Source organism: Bufo gargarizans, chromosome 3, assembly GCF_014858855.1.
Source record: "Bufo gargarizans isolate SCDJY-AF-19 chromosome 3, ASM1485885v1, whole genome shotgun sequence".
NCBI lineage: Eukaryota > Metazoa > Chordata > Amphibia > Anura > Bufonidae > Bufo > Bufo gargarizans.
Window position 1 is genome coordinate 86,761,222 of NC_058082.1, and position 19,069 is coordinate 86,780,290.

General features: G+C 41.4%; 1 protein-coding gene across 1 annotated transcript in view; it reads right to left on the reverse strand.

Annotated features, from left to right (window-relative positions):
- Window positions 1–10,168: 10,168 nt before the first annotated feature.
- Window positions 10,169–19,069, reverse strand: part of FGF9 (fibroblast growth factor 9) — a 48,750-nt gene continuing 39,849 nt past the window's right edge. The window contains exon 3 of the mRNA XM_044286550.1: window positions 10,169–11,697. Within this exon, the coding sequence (XP_044142485.1) occupies window positions 11,434–11,697 (264 nt within the window). The 3' untranslated portion in view covers window positions 10,169–11,433. The remainder of the gene's footprint in view (window positions 11,698–19,069) is intronic.

Consider the following 19,069-nt stretch of genomic DNA (forward strand, 5'->3'; position numbering starts at 1 on the left):
AGCCTAGAACTGGTATTAAATGAAAAGCTGAGCTGCATTCATGTTGTGCAGTCTTTAAATATTTTAAGCTAAGACCAGGAATGGATATCTTTTCCGTATGTCTTTCCTTAAAGAGAATGTGTCAGCAGTTTTGACCATGGTAGTACAATCACACCTTTTGTGGGGCTTTTCTCATCAGTGAATATGAAGTTTTATTCTGACAGATTCAGCACCTCCAAATGCCCAGAAGGTGGAGTTTAACCGTGAACTGCTTTTTACATTGAGCTGCTTCACAAACCCTTTCTCTGCTCTAAGTGACAGGATCCAACCTGGAGACCACTATAGCTGCCACTTAGAAAAGAGGGAAGGTGCTGTGAAGCAACTTAAATGCAGAGAGCAGTGAAACTGCCCTGGGTACTTTTAGGAGCAGCACCTAGCAGAATAAACTGTTATATTCTCACTACTCCTCATACAAAAAAAAAGTTCCACGAAGGGTATATTTGTACTGCTCTCCCCATCCCTAGCATGGTCTAAACTGATGACGGCTCTCTTTAAGAATTCTCTTCTCTGGGAAACTCATGCCTGCCCTCAATGTGGTACAAAGGTGCTATCTGGCCTTGAAATTCTACTTACAGATGGCTATGATTATCTAAATGGGCACAGCTGTGCTCCTTAACGTCTCTCTGGTAACCCCGTTTGCTAGAGATGTGGTCAGTTTGGTGAAGGACTTTGTCCATTGTTCTATTATCAACTAGAGATGACTTTAATAATCTTCAAAGAGGAACAACAAGTTCCAGCCAAGCAGGAAGTTCCTCTGTAGCCAGCTGTATTCTTGGAAGTCACTGTCTGAGGTCCCACTATTACTAAAAGTATCAATTACTGTACAGTGAGAAGTTACCTAAGCGTGTTCAGGCAATCTGGTCTGAGAACCAGGAGACTGCCAGGGGGTAGCTCAGACCCCAACTGTAGGGAGCCCAGAACTTTTTAAGTAGATGTCTCCCTCCTAGCTCTGTTGTCACTGGATTATAAGGCTCCAGTTTTTAACAAGCGGTTTAAGCAGATGTTTCCTTTCCGGAAGGAACAGGAGCTATCATGGCTGTTGCCCGAAAAAATTGATGTGGCCATCACCAAACTATCCAGTAGGTCCATAATGTCTTCAGAGGATGGTTTAACATTAAATGAACCAATATATAGAGTGCCAAGTGTGCCTTGACAATCTGTTATCATGCTTCTCCTGCCCAAACGTGAATCAGCCTCATCCAATATAACACAATCAGTGCCCTGCACGAGTGGCTTCAGCACATCCAGGAAGATATTGATGCTGGCCTCTCAAGAAATGTCAGTGTTAGCTTCCAGTCTAGACTATGGGTACCTGCCTTTGATGGACTGAGGGTGTTACACAGCCTAAGTGCTAGTTTTAACAAGATGGCAGACTGACTATATTTCCCTTTTCTGTACTGGCCTTATTTAAATATGTCAACCTGGAAACAAATGTTGTCTGATTCAACTGTGTCCAAGTTTAAATGGGCTCCTTGGAATATGGCATGGCAATCTCTATAGTGGGCAGGGATACTATTAGGTCAGAAGAACCATGGCAAAATCCAACAACAGCCTGTGTAACTACAAAATCAGTCCAGACAGAATGTTTTTGGACCAAAGATAGAAGAGATTATGGCAAACTTGTCCAATAGGAAGGTCAAGTTCATACCACAGACCAGTAGTGGCAGGACATAGGTCCTTCAGAGACATGTGCAATGGGACACTTAATAGGAGGGGAACCAGAATTGTTCTACCAGTTGAAAAAAGCTGGACTTTTTATGGCAATAACATACCAGTTGGAGGCCACTTCCTCCATTTTCCCTTACAGACTGGGAGGACAATTTACGGATTTTATAAATAGATTTTCACCTCTAGTGACAGCAGCTTGTTAAGATGCAAGTACTGTACGTTCCACTGCTCACAGGGACTGTCATTCTGAAAGCCCCTCTGCTAATTCTCTGTGCACCAGAGATACCATATAGACAAACTCTTCAGAGTCTCTTCAATGCAGAGAGATAATGCTCAGCTTGTTCAGGAGATTCCAGTTGAGGATATAGGAGGATGCCCAGAGGGAGAATAGTGACACCAACCCTAGGTGGCCAAATGCCTTCTAACTGGATAATGTCCTCCTAGCTCTTATGGCATCTTAATGCAGTCAGAGGACTGGGACACAGTCAGAATAGTGAACAGGGATGCCACCTCTGGTAGACCAAGAGCATATACCAATGTCTGCTTATTCTAGTTATACAACTTGGACACAGTCCAGAGGACTTTAGAAAGCCAAAGTGGGTGAATCAATCTCAGCTGTAGAGTCTACTTAATCCAGTCAGAGGACTTGGAGAAGGCCAAGGGGTGAAGACACACCACTTTTTAGGTGGGCAAAGCTTTTTAATGTAGATAATGAAGAGTGAAGATAGATGGCTCCTTTAGGTGGCCTAGGACCTTTAGAGTGCATGATTCCCTCTAACCTCTTAGGTCTACTTAATCCAGTCAGAGGACTTGGAGACAGTATGGGGGGGGGGGGGGGGGAAGGGTCAAGAGATGTCACCTTGCAATGGCCAAATGCCTTCAAAGTCAGTGACGAGCTCTAATTGCTGAAATCAACTTAATGCAGGTTGAAGACATCAAAATTCTAGATGCCCAGCGCCCTTCAAAGATGATACCTTCAGTTCTCAGGTCTACCTAAACCAGTCACAGGCCTTGGAGACCGTTTAGAGCAGGCATGCTCAACCTGCGGCCCTCCAGCTGTTGTAAAACTACAACTCCCACAATGCCTTGCTGTAGACTGATAGCTGTAGGCTGTCCAGGCATGCTGGGAGCTGTAGTTTTGCAACATCTGGAGGGCCGCAGGTTGGGCATCCCTGGTTTAGAGGGTGAAGAGAGATGATACATTTTCCACTGGCATACATATTTCCACCAGTAGCAATGATTCAGAGTGATACCAAAACTTTTCAGTATTGCCATAATCGCCATAATCCCTTACTTGTCAATAGGAACTTGGTTCTCCCAGTTAATATTGTTGAGCCAAGGGTGTCAGGGACATTTTCACGACAGGTGACGAGAGATCGGTGAGACTGGCAACACGTGGTTTGATCTGACAGGTTTTCCTTGTGGATCAATAGGCGTCTGTGTTGTTTTTGGTAATGGCCACACCCCTTGCCTCAGGTGTTGCTAATGTGGTAATTTAACCTTTCTTATTATTGTTGCTTCTCCCACAATGCTGTGCGGTTTATAGCTTCAGTTTCAGTTGTGGATTGCTGGTGTGTGGATCTCGGTGGAGTTCCTGGTGCTTCCATAGCCCCTTTGAAGTTAAGTCTTTCCTTTCCCTTTTTGTATTTTGTTTTGGTTCTGTGTTGCATTTCCCTATTGTTTGTATTAGGCCTGAAGGAGACTCCTGTTCGTCCTTCCTTTTGGAGGAACAGGTAGTCTCGTCCCTGCCAATAGTACCTGGGTCCTATAGGGCTAGATAGGACTCTAGGTATCCCTGCTTATGAACACACCTACCTCTGGGGTCTGTTCATAGTGGTAGTCAGTCAGGATTTGGTTAGGGTTTTACTAGGAAGTGTCCATCTTCCTTCTCTAGTTCTCAGGCCTGATTCCCTGTTCCCCCCTTCCCTCTTATGCTCAGTGTGGTGTTTCCCTCCCACACTGAAGCGTGACATAGGGTCAGTTTAGATACTCACCCTCAGGCATGACCTAGTGTCTAAGACCATAATCCAGATTCAAATACATTCCATAAGATATTCTTCCAACAGGATCTGTTCCAGAGAGGGATAACATCTAGTCCTCATTTGTGATTCCAGTCCTGGAGTCTCTTGCAACAGGGGACTGACAAGGGCCTTGGTCTATTTCCCTTGAAAGTCCAGATTGCTGCTCTATCTGTCTCTTTGGCATAATATATGCTCCAGATTTTATAAGGCAGTCTCTAGACTCGGGCCCAGAGTTCTCCAACCTATCTCCTCTTAGGATTTTATGCTGGTTCTAAGAAGCTTGTGTGAACCTCCCATGAAACTCTCCAGAAATCCTCTTTTACGTCTCTTGGAAGGTTTCCATCCTGTTGGCAATTATTTCTGTCAAAAGAGTTAATGAACTTCATACGCTTGGATCATCTGACCCATGTAGTGCTTCTGCCAGACAAGGTGTTTCTGAGGTTCCTGCAATTTTTAATGCCCAAATTCCATCTTTCATCGATATGAACAAGGTAAGTCTTCTGGATCTATTTGGGACACTCAATGATCTTCCCTAGATGTGTCTAGGTACATAAACATATATCTGGAACAAATTTCTACGTTCTGCAGGTTGAAAAAACCATCTAGTCTTTTTCTCTGGACCTAATAAAGAGACTTGATCTCCATCTCTCGCTGTGTCAGACAGTTGATTCTGTGTTATTCAACAAGTGGTCTATATACTCTTCTCTTCTTAGGAGCACACTCCTCCCGATCACTTTCTACCACTAGAGCTGAAAGCTCTTTACACCACTAGAGCTGAGAGCTCTTTAGGGTTAATTTAACAAATTTGCAGTGAAACCTTTTGGTCTTCACCAAACACCTTTATCACTAAATATAGGCAAAGGACTTTAAAGGAGACTTCCTTTGGGAGGTATCGCCCTCTTATTGTTATGCTGCATAGTCTGTTGTAAGGAACATAAGGTAATGTTTATGGTTTAGAATATAAATCTGTTTTCCCTTAGTCCCGTCAGCAACACAATTCTCTCTCCCTACTTAGACAGTCGGTAATAAAAATAACATAAGAGCGTGAAGTTTAGAGGCAATCTTTATAGCACTATCACTCATTAAAAGTTCCATCTGTCCTATCAGCCTGTAGGGCACAGAATTTGTTATGATTGTTTTGCTGACGGGACAAGGGAAAACAGATTTACATTCTAAATCAGCAGTCCCCAACCAGTGAGTCGGAGACCAGTACCGAGTTGAAAAGCGGGGGCATTAACTATTGGTTCCTGTGCCCTGCCATTTAGCCTCATAAGCTGAAGGCCGCTAGGAGGATTATCGTCGCCTCTTGCGCCGGGTCACTGATGGTGTGACAACGTCATAATGCCACCAGAGACCCAAAGCAGGAGGTCAAAATGACATTCACGGCCAACTGTACCATAACCAGGCAGATGGGGCAGCTGGCCTGCATCACAGACAGAGCTCGAGGCAGGTATTTTGCTATTTTCCTTTTGTTTGTGAGCATTACGGGGGAGGATTTTGTGCATTATATACTGGTTAGGGGACATTATATGTAAAGAGACACTACTGGAGGGGGGTATATTTAAGAAGACCACTAATTGGGGGAGCCCTATGTTTAAAGATTTCACTACTGGGGGAACACAATTTTTTAAAGAGGCCACTACTTTGGGGCACTATGTTTAAAGAAGCTACTACTGGGGGGGGGCACTATGCTTAAAGAGGCCACTACTTTAGGGGCACTACGTTTAAAGAGGCCCCTACTGGAGGGGCACTATGTTTAAAGAGGCCACTACTTTGGTGGCACTATGTTTAAAGAGGCCACTACTTTGGGGGCACTATGTTTAAAAAAAACACTACTGGGGGGCCACTATATTTAGGTGCATGATATATAAAGAGGCCACAACTGGGGGAACTTTTCTGTAAAGAGGGCACTACTGGGGGTCATTATATGTAAATAAAACTCTACTGAGGGCAGTATATGTGAAGAGGGCACTACTGGGTCATAGTTGGAGGCAATTACACTTAATAAGTTTCAATTATGCAGAAAGAAGTTATGGTAAGAAGGGAAGAGAACAACTACAGTCAGAGGAGACATCACCTGTAAGTCACTAAGTGGAGGCCTAAACGGGATTATTATTATTGTGCTTTGTCATGTGCATGATTCACCCCAACAGCCCCTCCCGCTGATGCCAAAACTACCCCCCCCCCCCCAGTCCACGGGAAACTGTCCTGCATGAAACTTATGCCTGGTGCAAAAAAGGTTGGGGACCACTGTTCTAAATCATAAAATGTATAAAATTGTGGCGCCGAGGCAAAGACAATGTTGGTAATTTATGTGGTATGTTTGCTACGCAGTGTAAATTGTGCCAACAAAATTATGAGGTGCAACAAATCCTCATCCCTGGCCAAATTAGAAAAATGAGTAGAATATTATGCATGATCTCAAAGGGTTCCGGTTTTAGTCAAAGTTATTAATAAAAAAAAAAGTCTAAACATGGGGATGTTTAGACTTTTGCAAGTGTGCATTTGTTTTTATGACAGACGCTTCCAAATGCACCAAATTTATTGAGCCAAGCACCTTTGAATACATTTGGCACAAATCATTCCAACGATCTCCTTTACTTATACTGGTGTCTTGGCAAATGCGGACCATTGGCTTTTATTTTTTATACTAAAGGTCCAGAAGCTCCACTTCTTTGTGTCCAGAAATTCCAGAATGTATCCATAGTGAAGTGCACAGAAAAAGAAACTTCATGGTAGAATCTATGTTCATAAATGTAATCAGGAGGACGACAACATGACACACTGTATTCATATATATTTCGTGTTCTGGTAACCACCAGTCTTTTGCTCTTTCCGAAGCTTCTATAAGACCCCTGTGCAGAGGTTGTGTTTGCCACCAAGCTTGAGAGGGCCAAAAAGTACCTTTGTCCCGTATGAGGAGACTAGTGCTATGAATGACATGTTAATGGTTACGAGGTCCTATTAAAGATTTTGGATTGGGGTTCAGGAGATTCACATTTGAACTCTGATCAAAATGTTACCTTCACAAGAGGCAGATTTTGTTCTAGAAACTTCTTTTTGACAAAAAAATCAGTTCCATTTACCTGAATGAGGTTGTTTTGGCAGGAAGTACATGGATTTCTGCCGATCCCATTCAGGTGAATGGAACTTATTTTCAGTCAAAGAAAATTTCTGCAACAAAATCGGCTGTGTGTGAAGGCACCCGTATGATGCTTTTCATCTTCTTGTTGTTACACTGAAGCTTCCATCACAAATAGCTGTTGTGGCAGTTTTTTTTTCTGGGCTGGGAAAAAATCCAGTGACATTCAGGTTTTTTTACACATGCTTTTTTGTGTTTCTTTTTTGGTCACACTTTTTAGCCTTATTTTTCCCTGTACAGTAAAAAAAAAATCCCATGTGCCTAAAAACACAAGGCAAGTGAAGAACAAAGATGCACTGTCTGTAATGTGTTTCATATTGACATACATAACAGCTAAAATCTGGCAATGGAAAAGGGTTTTTGCAACAAAAACCACCCTTAGTGCTCATGCACATGACCGTTGTCAACAGGTGCCCATAATGCAGCCCGCAAACAGCGGGCCTGCAATATCAATTCTGGCATGTTTTGAGGATCTTTGGCACCTTCAAGTGTGAATGTGCTTCTATTTTATCCTGGGAATAGCATTCTTGTGCACTTTTGCCCTTCATATCAAACATGCTACCTTGCTACCGTGATTAGAAGGTACATATAGGTGTGCTTGCTCCTCTCATCGGTTGCTGGATGCACATAGAGGTGACTAGGAGGAGCACACTATATGTGCTGGGTCTGCTCTCCTGAATATAGATGCCCAACAGCATAGGTAGATTTAGAGTAGGACCTGCCTGACTGAGACCACCTTGGCACGGGTAGGCGGGCACAGATGTGTTTTGATCAAAATATATTGGCTGAGAGTCTCAGATTTTATCATACCAGAATGAGGGCTTAGTCCATATTGTTTTAGTGCATTATTATCTGTTTTCTGTGATATTTTTTTTTCACATGAATGTAGCCATAGACACCAGCTTATTTATTTGTCATATCGTACAGGATGTTTTTATCTTAGTTTTTTCTCTGTGATTTTTGGTGTTAAACATAGGTAGTTTTTGCTGTTTTTGAAAGGTTTAGCTGTTTTTGCAAGGAAGTCTATAGGAAATAGTAAATTCAGCATACTCAACCTTTTTTTATAGTGGCATTTTTTAGGTCAATGGCTTTTTTTTATTGCATTTTTGTCCCACAGATATCCAATTTTTACCCAGCTTGAAAAACACAAGTGCCAGTGTGTGTTGCCATTTAAGTACCAATGTATTTTACCATACTGCTCTACAGAAGAAATGCTAGAATATAGGCATATAAAATGTAAAGAATGGCAGATGGTAAAATACACTATATGGGCAAAAATGCCAATCAAGTCTGGCGTTTTTTGAGGATTTTTTGGCCCCAAAAAAGAAAACACACAACACTGGATGTGGTAGCACCATTATGTGATAAATCTGTGTCTGATACTTTTCAGATTATCATTCTTTATTTACCCACAACTCCTATGTGCTGCTTGTCTAGCTTTTTTTCAATCCACACACAGGGGGTCATTTATTAAGACCGGCGTTTTAGACGGCGGTCTTAATAAGGCCCTGCGCTGGTGTTGGACAGCCGAAGTTATGTAGAGGTAGCGGCCTCTATATCACTTCAGCGCATCCACCATTTTCTATGCCTAAATGCCAGTGGTTTAGGCATTAATGGCTGTGTGCTGAGTTATTTTGAGGGCACACCAAATTTACACTGTTATACAGCTGTATACTGACAAATTTACATTGTGTCAAAGTGTCATATCTTCAGTGTTGTCCCATGAAAAGATAGAATAAAATATTTAGAAAAATGTGAGGGGTGTACTCACATTTTTGAGATACTGTAGGTACAGTAGCATTATTTGATTTTTTGATGTTCGCCCTTTTTGTTGACGTTTTTGAAGCCAAAACCAGGAGTGTACTGAATAAAAGAGTAGTATATACACAGGACTTTCAACTCCTTTATGATCCACTCCAGGTTTTGGCTTAAAAAAAAGGTTAGCAAAAAACAAAAACAAAACCTGAGTGTTCAAAGCCAGCCTTGGGATGTGCGTCTGCAGTTGCAAACACACTTTGGGGGACCCACTGGGCAGGGGGCCCACTTAGATGTTTCGGCCTTCTCCCTGTGCTGAACCCCTAGCTACGCCTCTGCCACAGACAGGCCTGACCTTTAAGACCATAGTCTATTTGCCCCGATTTGTTTCAGAGGCTGTAATAAGATTTTATGTAACAGGTTGGAATCGGGAAAAATGAAATATACCTGTGTGTCCAATTACACATTTCAGAAGACTTTTAAATAAATATTTATTTCTATGCGTATTGCTTAAAAAATATTACAATATTTTTTTTTATTTTCAAAACGTACCACACATTTCAAACTTGCCTATGAAGGACCCAGAATTTGCGATGTGCAGACAATTTTTTTTCTGAAGCACAAAACCAAAAAGTAAAAAAAAACAAAATAAAATAAATAAATAAAAAAGTATAATACTTTCCCCTTGTCGTTATTCGTAAAGATTTATTAAGTTCATTTTGCAAGTTATTTGAAAAATAAAATAAAAAATAGGGTGCTAATGTTTTATGACAGTTCACGCTGAAAGCAATTTCAATAGACAGATGTTACACTGACCCCTAGGAAGGCTGCATTTTCAGGTAGAAGATACTGTGTGCACATAGAAACACGTTTACGTACAAGAGTTATCCTGTTGACCTGGGTCTTGCATGTTAATGACCACCACATGTTATTCAAGCTTTAGCGAAACATACGGGACTATCTGCAGCGGCGGTATTACATCCATTAGTCCCAGTAGCCATTATTACATAGGCGAGTGAAAAAAGGCACCTACAGTACATTTTATTTTACTGCACAGAGCTTTAACTATGACAAAACATGAGATTATATCGTGCTCCTGGACATGTTCTAAAAAATAAAAAAAATTATAATAAAAAATAAAAACAACAATAATTTACCATCTGTTCCATAATATGTAATAAACAGGTAGATTATATATATATATGCATATATAGTAAACCTTAGGTGCCTTTCAGCAGCAGAGAAGTTTGAAGATGATGAAACAAATGAAAAGGACCACATTTAGGGTTACAGCATAAAAAATTGGAAGCCTGGTATGGTTTTGGATTAGAGTTTAACAGTGGCGAAAGTGAACACGAGAGGGCTGAGAGGTAAAGCGCTCAGCACTGGCTGGGCCGGCAATGCAGAGAAGGCTATCCCATGCTGGAAGATAAAACGAAAAAAAAAAAAAAACTAAATTATAAAAATAAAAAAAAGGAAATTCCAGTCTTCAAAAATAAAAGGTAGAGTTGAAAAAAAATTAAAAATAAAGATGTAACACAAAAAGACCGTACAGGAATTATTCTGGGACTGTAAAGCAGGAAATAACTCGCCTCCAAAAAAATATTTGAAAGGGGTTGTCTTACCACAACAACCCCCTTTCAATTGCCCTATTGGGGCATATGGATTCCATAGGTAGGGGGGTTCCCACTCTATTGGACCCTGCACCACCATCCATTACATGGATGGCCATTGGTAACGCTACATTTTTTATGCAATGGCCACTGTAGGTGAAATGTATGGCCAACTATTACTTCCCCTAGGAATAACAGCTGATCACTGAAGCTTTCTTTTATAATGGAGCAACCCCTTTATAAAGTTATTCAAAAGGACCGGGTGATTTACAGTCACTGAATAATTCAGTACAATGTTGCATAAAGTGGTCGTATTTAACAGAGTAATGGGCACAAAGTAGATTGTCACCTAGAGGGTCATTATAGTTTTTTCCATATATTTTTTTTTTTTTCATTTTAATCCATGCACCTTAATAATAAACTTGCATGAATTTACCACAGGTTCATTAACAGATAATGCTTACAGAGCCTAAAGCTTTGAAAATGCCTATTTGGCCTGTACATATTTCATTAAAAATAAACTCTATATAATAAATAAATATATAAAATAAATATAATGTTGCCTTTGGAATTTCTATAAATAAATTTAAGGTTTTTTTTGTATAACATTTTTTTGTAATTTTTATTTATTTTTCTTTCTTTTTTTCTACTTTTCTAAGAGGTCTTTGATTTATGCTCATTGGGATAGCACCCCACTGAGCCATTAAATGAAAGTCTTTTTTTTTTTTTTTAAAGTAAGACTGCACCCATCCATGCCTTTGTAAATGAGCGAACAACTTGAGCAGGCCTTCAGCCAAATATCTTGATGAACTGAAGTATGGCAGCTATGCTGATCTATGATGAATTGAAGGGGTGATCATAAATTTAAAAGCATGTCTATTTTCCCAGCATGCATCAGGCCTCATTCCTTCTTGCTTTGTTTCTATATATTTTTTTTTTTTTAGCTCTTTGCCTTGAATAGATCAAGCACTCATGGGCACAGCCTTTCCTCCAGGAGGACAATCCTTTAAGTGCAGAACAGAATTAGCATGTTCCATCCAAGCCTCCATCATATATTATGCATGCGACAAAAGTTTGGCAACAGTGCAGCTGATGTGATGACCCAGCTAACCAATAAGAACCCATCGGTGAAACCTTTTTTGACTTAATATAGTGGTTAATTTTCTTAAGGGCTCGAGTGAAATAAACGTCTTTGTCAACTTTGGCTTAGTATATCTTTATAAAGTTCAGGAACTTTTTCTGGGTCCACAGGTCTAGGTAAAAAATGTGTAAATTTCTGATGCCGTTTAGTCCTACTCCCGTTTTTAGGAGTCCCATCTTTATTCAATGCTACATAGAATCGCCGTTCGCCACGTTCACCACGTTCACTGTCCTTGTGTTTATAGAGGTTAGATGAATACGTGTTGTACCAGTTCTCTTCAAATTGCTCTCGAAACACACACTCTTGGGTCAACTTCTCCTGAAAGAAATGAACAAGAACAGAAGTTCAATATTTAGGCTCATATCTTAAGCAAAATCTAATAGACTACTGCACCAAATCTGATCAGATATGGCATGACATCAGGATCAAGATAGAATTTCATGGTGATACATGCTTGAAATGATATGAAAAAGAAAAAACTCAATATCACACGAGATCTTCCATCAATGCTGACAAATTCTTCTCTCCTAAGCCAGAAAATAGGAGATTGTGCTCAAGTAGTATAAAGGTAGTCCAACTGTTCAACCATAATATTCATCACCTATCCACTGCGGGATCCAAAACAGTTTGACCACACCAGTCATCAGAATAGGGGACTTCACACCAGCACCACAACAGTGAGGCAAACCTGTATGAAGCAGTGTTTGACCATGCTCAAGTGTTCTATAGATTGTGAGGGCCCAACAATGCCCTGACAATACACCCGACTTGCCCAATAAAATACCCCATAAACTATCTCTAGGTATCAATCAGTTCTCTCATCACTAAGTTTGTAGTTGCTGTACTCAAATTATCAAAAGTCTGCTTTCAGTTGATAAAATAAAATGAGGCAAAGTTTACCAAGTGGGAAGTTGGCCCATCTCACACACTGGTGGCATATCGTTAACATATGCCACAAATGTCAGATAGGTGCAGGTCCCACCTATCGCTAGAATGGGGCCCCCAACGCAAAGAAAAGCACATGGCGCATGAACATGCACACTCAACTTTTACCAAAACTCCCATAGAAGTGAATAGTGAGTACACCGCCCAACGCGGTCACATTTACCTTTATGGGAGTTCCGGAAATGGCTGCACCGGTGCTTGGCTATTTTTTGGCACTCCCATAGAACCGAATGGAAGGTGGCCGCACTTGTGTGGTGTGCCCTTGTTTACTTCGATGGCTCCGTTCAGGAGATACCACCTGTGGGACCCGCAACTATCTGACATTGGTGGTATATCATAGAGTTATGCCACCAATGTGCGAGATGGGCCAACCTCTTAAAGGCATTGTCAGCATGGACCACCACATAAATCAATAGGCTTGAGTGCGATTTATGGTGTTCCCTAGTATTAGCTACTGGTGGAGGTGCACGTCGGACCCTTGACTAAATCATACTAATTGTCTCATTCAACCGTTTCCAATAATAACATTATACCGAAGAACAGCATTTATCCAGCTTCCTAATATAAAGTTTGCAAAGTTAATTCTTAACTGTAACTAAATAAATTAAATGCATGTACATCACCACCTTATTTGTTTACTAATCTGTTTTTATTTTCTGAATGTAGATGTTTTTAATTCTATTTTTTGGACATAATTATGGGAACAGTCATCTTCGAGAGATATGGTTTCCAGCATCCACATGGACCATAGGAACTTGTAATCTGGAGATGTCGTACGGTTTTCTATGGGCATGCTCTGTGCAGAGGTCGTTGTACATGGAAGGTGAGGAAGTGAGCTGTGATGATGACCAATTGTCAGTGGTGGAAGCTGTGTTATCTGTCATTATAATCCTGCCTGTGGTGATAATCAGATGACTGCTGAGAAATGATTTCTACAGACCAAGAAGCGTCAGCCTATTAAGACACTAAGTGAACAATGTGAAAATGGCAAGGTTTCAGGGTTATTTTTTCTTTTTTAACATAGATTGACAGGGAAAATAATACAAAAACATAAAAAATTCTAATAAAAAACTTGATTTAAAGAATAAGTCATTGATGACACATTCCCTAGATATATTATATTTGGAGCTCTTTTTAGGATAAGTCACAAAATCTTCAAATGCCCCTAATCAGGACTTTTTAGAATGGATTTCCCTTACAAAAGGTCCCCTTTTTGAATAGTCCAACTGGCACAGAAATATAGCCTTTCAGTATATTTAATTTTTGCAATTCATGCGGCTGTGTCTTCCATCAATAGATATTGAACAGGACTGCGAAAGGCACGAAACGAGCAGTCCAGTAACTATTTCATGACTGGGAATGCAGCAGTGCTTGGATCTATAGGACCATGTTAAACATTCCGTCAAGTACAAGATTTTAATGTAACCATCATTTGTGACTTTGTGATCTGTACCTTATAATTGCCCTAAGTGTTTTTAAAGGGCTTTTCCAGGTTCAATATCCGATCAGTGGCAGTCAGACACCCAGCAAACCCACTGGTCAGCTGTTCCCAGCAGCCTCCGCTGATGGTACTAGCACTTTGAACTGGAGCCAGGAGCACATTAAAGTGAATGGGAGCTAAGCTGCAGAAACCTAGCATGGCCAGCCACACTTTGAATGGAGCTGTTCTACTGGCTCCATGCAAACCGCTAGTTCATGCAACGGAGGCTGTAGGGAACAGCTCATCGGTGGGGGTGAGGATGTGGAACCCCCACTGATTGGATTTTGATGACCTATCAATAATAGATGATTGGGGACAGCCTGATGCTAACGTCTGTAAAGCGCTGCGCAATATAGTCGCGCCATATAAGTGCATAAAATAAATAAATAAATACTACTCATTTTTAGGTCTTAGTATATTTTTAATGACCATCCAATGCCATGGCAATATTATTATTATTATTTTATTTTGTGCCCCGGACATGACTCGCCTTGGAAATACCATAAATGCTCGGCTCAGCTTAAAGCTGTAATTTCCTCATGAAGGCTCTTGTCCTTACAGACATCCCCCCCCCCCCCCCACAATAATAAATTAATAATGGACGAACCGAGCGCTTCATCTAGAACATGCCGTATTTACATTTCGGGAGGCAGTGCATGCTGTATGGGATCCTTGATGATTGGAGCTCCTAAGGCTTTTATAATATGTACTGATCAGTGGGCTATTTCAGACTCTTAATTATTTATCTGCCTGGATGGTAAAATGCATTATTTAATATCACCAGAGGAATCTCTTAACTGGGAGTGACATGTACAGTGCTTGGAAGGCAAACAAAGAGCTTGCCCCCTCACCCTACTTTATAAACCACAAAAGAAATGGAGAAAAAAAAAAAATCTGTTATATAAGCAGCAGAAGGTTTTATTCTACTGGACTGGTTAACAAGTCGATTTCCCTTGAAGAGTCGGCTCAACCTAGTATTGCACTTTGCATGAGCAAGTGGCTAAAATAATGTTGTAACTAGAGGCGTAACTTTAAGGAGTGATTCCACAAAAAGTATTACTATGCAATGAACACGGCATTTCAAGTGAAGTCTTATTGCAATATGCACGCAATACATCACATTTCCCTAGCTGCTGTTTACCCTTCTGGTCCACCTTCTCCTGCATTCAGAGGTGGACTGACCTGCTCAGTAGCTTCAATGCTCTTATCCTCCCCTCAGTGCCACCGGGCATCCTTCATTCATTCATCCCTACTTGGAAATTCCTAGAAATACATAGCTAGTTCTCTCTCTAGACATTGTAGAAGGAAATTGTGAAGGATTACTTTCTATGCAGGAGAGGTAGTAAACAAGCTGATAGAAATGCATCCTAAGAGATGGTGCTTGATCGCCTCATTAGATCTGCTGCCCACCTACAGAAAGGGAAGAAAGTCCTCCAGATAAGTGAGTAAAAAAAAAAAAAAAAAAAAGTTTCACATTCGTGGGATATAATCCCTTTAAACTCTCAGACCCCAATTCTGAATCTCTAATGTGTGCTTTTTATATTACTGGGGGCATTTGGGCCCTCAGGCACCAAGGTCCAGGTGCTATTGCTACCTCAACATTCCCTAAACTTTGTCCCTGTCATTGCAGCAGATGCTTTTCTGCAAACAAAGATGAAGAGCTAATGCACCAATTAGGCTGCTTTCACACTAGCGTTCGCTGGTCCGTTCGTGAGCTCCGTTTGAAGGGGCTCACGAGCGGACCCGAACGCAGCCGTCCAGCCCTGATGCAGTCTGAATGGAGCGGATCCGCTCAGACTGCATCAGTCTGGCGGCGTTCAGCCTCCGCTCCGCTCGCCTCCGCACGGACAGGCGGACAGCTGAACGCTGCTTGCAGCGTTCGGGTGTCCGCCTGGCCGTGCGGAGGCGTGCGGATCCGTCCAGACTTACAATGTAAGTCAATGGGAACGGATCCGCTTGAAGATGTCACCCTGTGGCTCAATCTTCAAGCGGATCCGTCCCCCATTGACTTTACATTGAAAGTCTGAACGGATCCGCTCAGGCTGCTTTCACACTTAGATTTTTTTCTAAGTAATTAATGCAGACGGATCCGTACTGAACGGAGCCTCCGTCTGCATTAATATGAGCGGATCCGTTCAGAACGGATCCGCCCGAACGCTAGTGTGAAAGTAGCCTTAGACTGCCATTACTATTTTAGTCTATTTATACAGTTTTAACATATTCCAGTGCTATCCAAACAATAGACGTATTCCCCTCCTCCAGCGAGTTCCCCTTCACATCCTCCAGGAGTAATTTAAAGGAGTTTTCTAGGACTTAGTGATGACCTTTCCTCAGGATAGAACATCAATATCAGATCAGTGGGGGTCTGGCACCCCTACTAATCAGCTTTTTGAGGCTCCATCCTCGGTGTAATTTCTGGCGCCGGAGTACTACAGCTTATTTACTTGAAGGGGAGCTCAGCTGCAGTACCCCGGCATAGCCACTACACGATGTACAGAGCCTCCTGATTCTGGCTCCATTCACTGTATAGTTTCCTGTGCCAGCAGCTGCCCAAAACAGCTGATTGGAGGGGGTTACTGGGTGTCGGAACCCAACCAATCTGATACTGATGACTGATCCTGAGGATAGGTCCTCAATATCTAAGGGTACTTTCACACTACCGTTGTTCGGATCCGTTAAATGTATCTGGTGATATACCAGATCCTTCTCATCCGGTATAATCCAAAATAATGGATCCGGTATTTAATTAATTAAACCGGATCCGGCAAAGCAGGATTTTGTCCGGAAAAAAAAAAATGCAGCAGGCTGCGGTATTTTGTACAAGGGACGGAACGGAAGACCCCCTGATGCATACTTAACAGATTGCTTTCCATTCAGAATGCATTAGGACAAAACTGATGCGTTTTTTTCTGGTATCGAGACCCTTTACCGGATTTCAATACCGGAAAAGAGTAACGCTAGTGTGAAAGTACCCTAAGTCAGCAAAACCTGTTTAAACATGCTTTTGGAGTGTGGGTGAAAACTAGACTACCTGCATAGACATGATGAATGTACATACTTTGAAGATGCTGTCCTGGTTAAACCCTTGTCATGCGAGTCAACGCGGTAGGGTGTTGGGTAACAGCAATTTCAAATACCCTGGACTGGCTAGGAAATATATTAGGGAAAGAGCATACAATACTTCCATGTTTTGAAGATAGTAAAGTGCAAAGGTTTATAATCCTTATGTAGTACCATCCAGTGCCCTCAAAACAGCAGAGGTTTCTCCTCAACATAGTCAGAAACTGTGTACTTGTGACAAACGCACATCTTCTATACAATGCTTCTCCTCCTGAACGGCAGATAATGAGCCTCCATCGACAAACCCTCCGCCACCCCTGGCTGATTCTACTGTAAGTAATGTCTTGCCTCAGATATTACTAAAAGTCTAATGACTGAAGGCTCTAAGACCCATTTCGAACTCAACCGGACATGATGGAGGAGACCAGAGGAGAAATGGTATGCAAAATCTGGAAGTCATGGGAGAAGGACAGGCTATTTACACCACTTCCTGATATAACAGAATAGGCTCAACATAGGTAGCATCATTTGTAGGTCCTGGGTCCCAATACAAAATCTATAACAGAAATACCCACCTATGGTGTACCATTTATAATACTAGGGTCTTCTTATGTACCAGTGAGACCTTGCCCAAATGCAACTGCTACCCCTTCATCCCCTATAGCTACACCCCTGTTTGAATGTAAAGATCTGCAACTAACGCTCCTAGAATCACTCCACAAACCTGACATTGAGACAGAAAACACAGTCACAGTCCATTTTCTTTCACATGCCCTTTATTTGAACAATGTGTTTTGTGGATTCTGTGGTTCTTGGCAGTTCTACGTTATAAACACTCGGGTGGGAAAAGAAAAATGTATTAATATACTTTTTCTGCATTTTGCGACAAGCAGAACTTTGCCGGCTAACACAATGGAACGTTTACATTTGTCTCCCGAGACACAATGTAGTCATTGTTTAGAATCTGGAACATTGAGGAGATGCTTGAAATTACTAGGCTTCTTCCTAGACTAGCAATATTGACAGATCCCTAATGTCAAATGATTTACTAACATACCCATTGTTGTCGTATCTGCATGCTTTGCCTATTTTATGGCTCCGTTTCTTGTTTTCTATTTCAGAAAATATAGTAGGATTACTATACAGTACAGACTCGCTATTACGTAGGTTAACTGCACTCACTATTTCCGTTTTTAGAATCTATCATCAGATAAGTAGCATGAAACTCCTGGACCTGGGGCAAAGACTCTACTTGCCTACCAAATATGTCACATACCACTGTATATAATATTATACTGTAGAGGTTAATAATAGTATAGGCAAAAATATACCGTAATGTAAAGATGGAATACTTAAAGGGAACCTGTCACCAGGATTTTGTGTATAGAGCTGAGGACATGGGTTGCTAGATGGCCGCTAGCACATCCGCAATACCCAGTCCCCATAGCTCTGTGTGCTTTTATTGTGTAATAAAAACGATTTGATACATATGCAAATTAACCTGAGATGAGTTCTGTACGTGAGTTCTCTATGCACAAAATCCTGGTGACAGGTTCCCTTTAAGTGGTTAATGGATCTATTATAGGATTGTCTTGTAATTCATGACTACTGAGATACTTGGAGATACTTAAGGAGAACTAGAATTTATGGAGCCTAATCTTCAGCACTCCATGAACCATATTGCCAGTCGGTATCGTATCTGTTTGGGCTTCAAGTGTTTTTGGATGCAAATGTTCATACACTGCCGGAAGAGGTTGTCTCATGAAGACATCCCCTTCCTATAGGCTCTATTAGGATGTCTCAATGAGCCAGAGATGTACAATAAGAGCTTTCATCCTTGCACACCTGGCCTGTTTGTATGGTTGCCAGGACCAGGAGTCACCAAAACTCAAGTCCTTCCTCTATTAGCCGGAGAGGCTACAAGTGTCTCTAGAGGACACAGTGAGTCTGTGCATTACAAGGTTGGCCAGAGTGTAAAGGCCCCTTTACATGGGCCAATTGACCAGACAATTATCGAAAAAACAAACAGTTTGCCCCCGCCTGATCGTAAACAGATGTGAGAGCTCCATTCACATGAAAAAAATAAAATAAAATCACTTCCGATGTAAGAGGGAGAGCGACCACTACTGTGATTGCTCGTCCACATACAGACAGCAGATTCTTCTTTAGACAGGACGATTTGCTGCCCATAAACAATGATTTTGG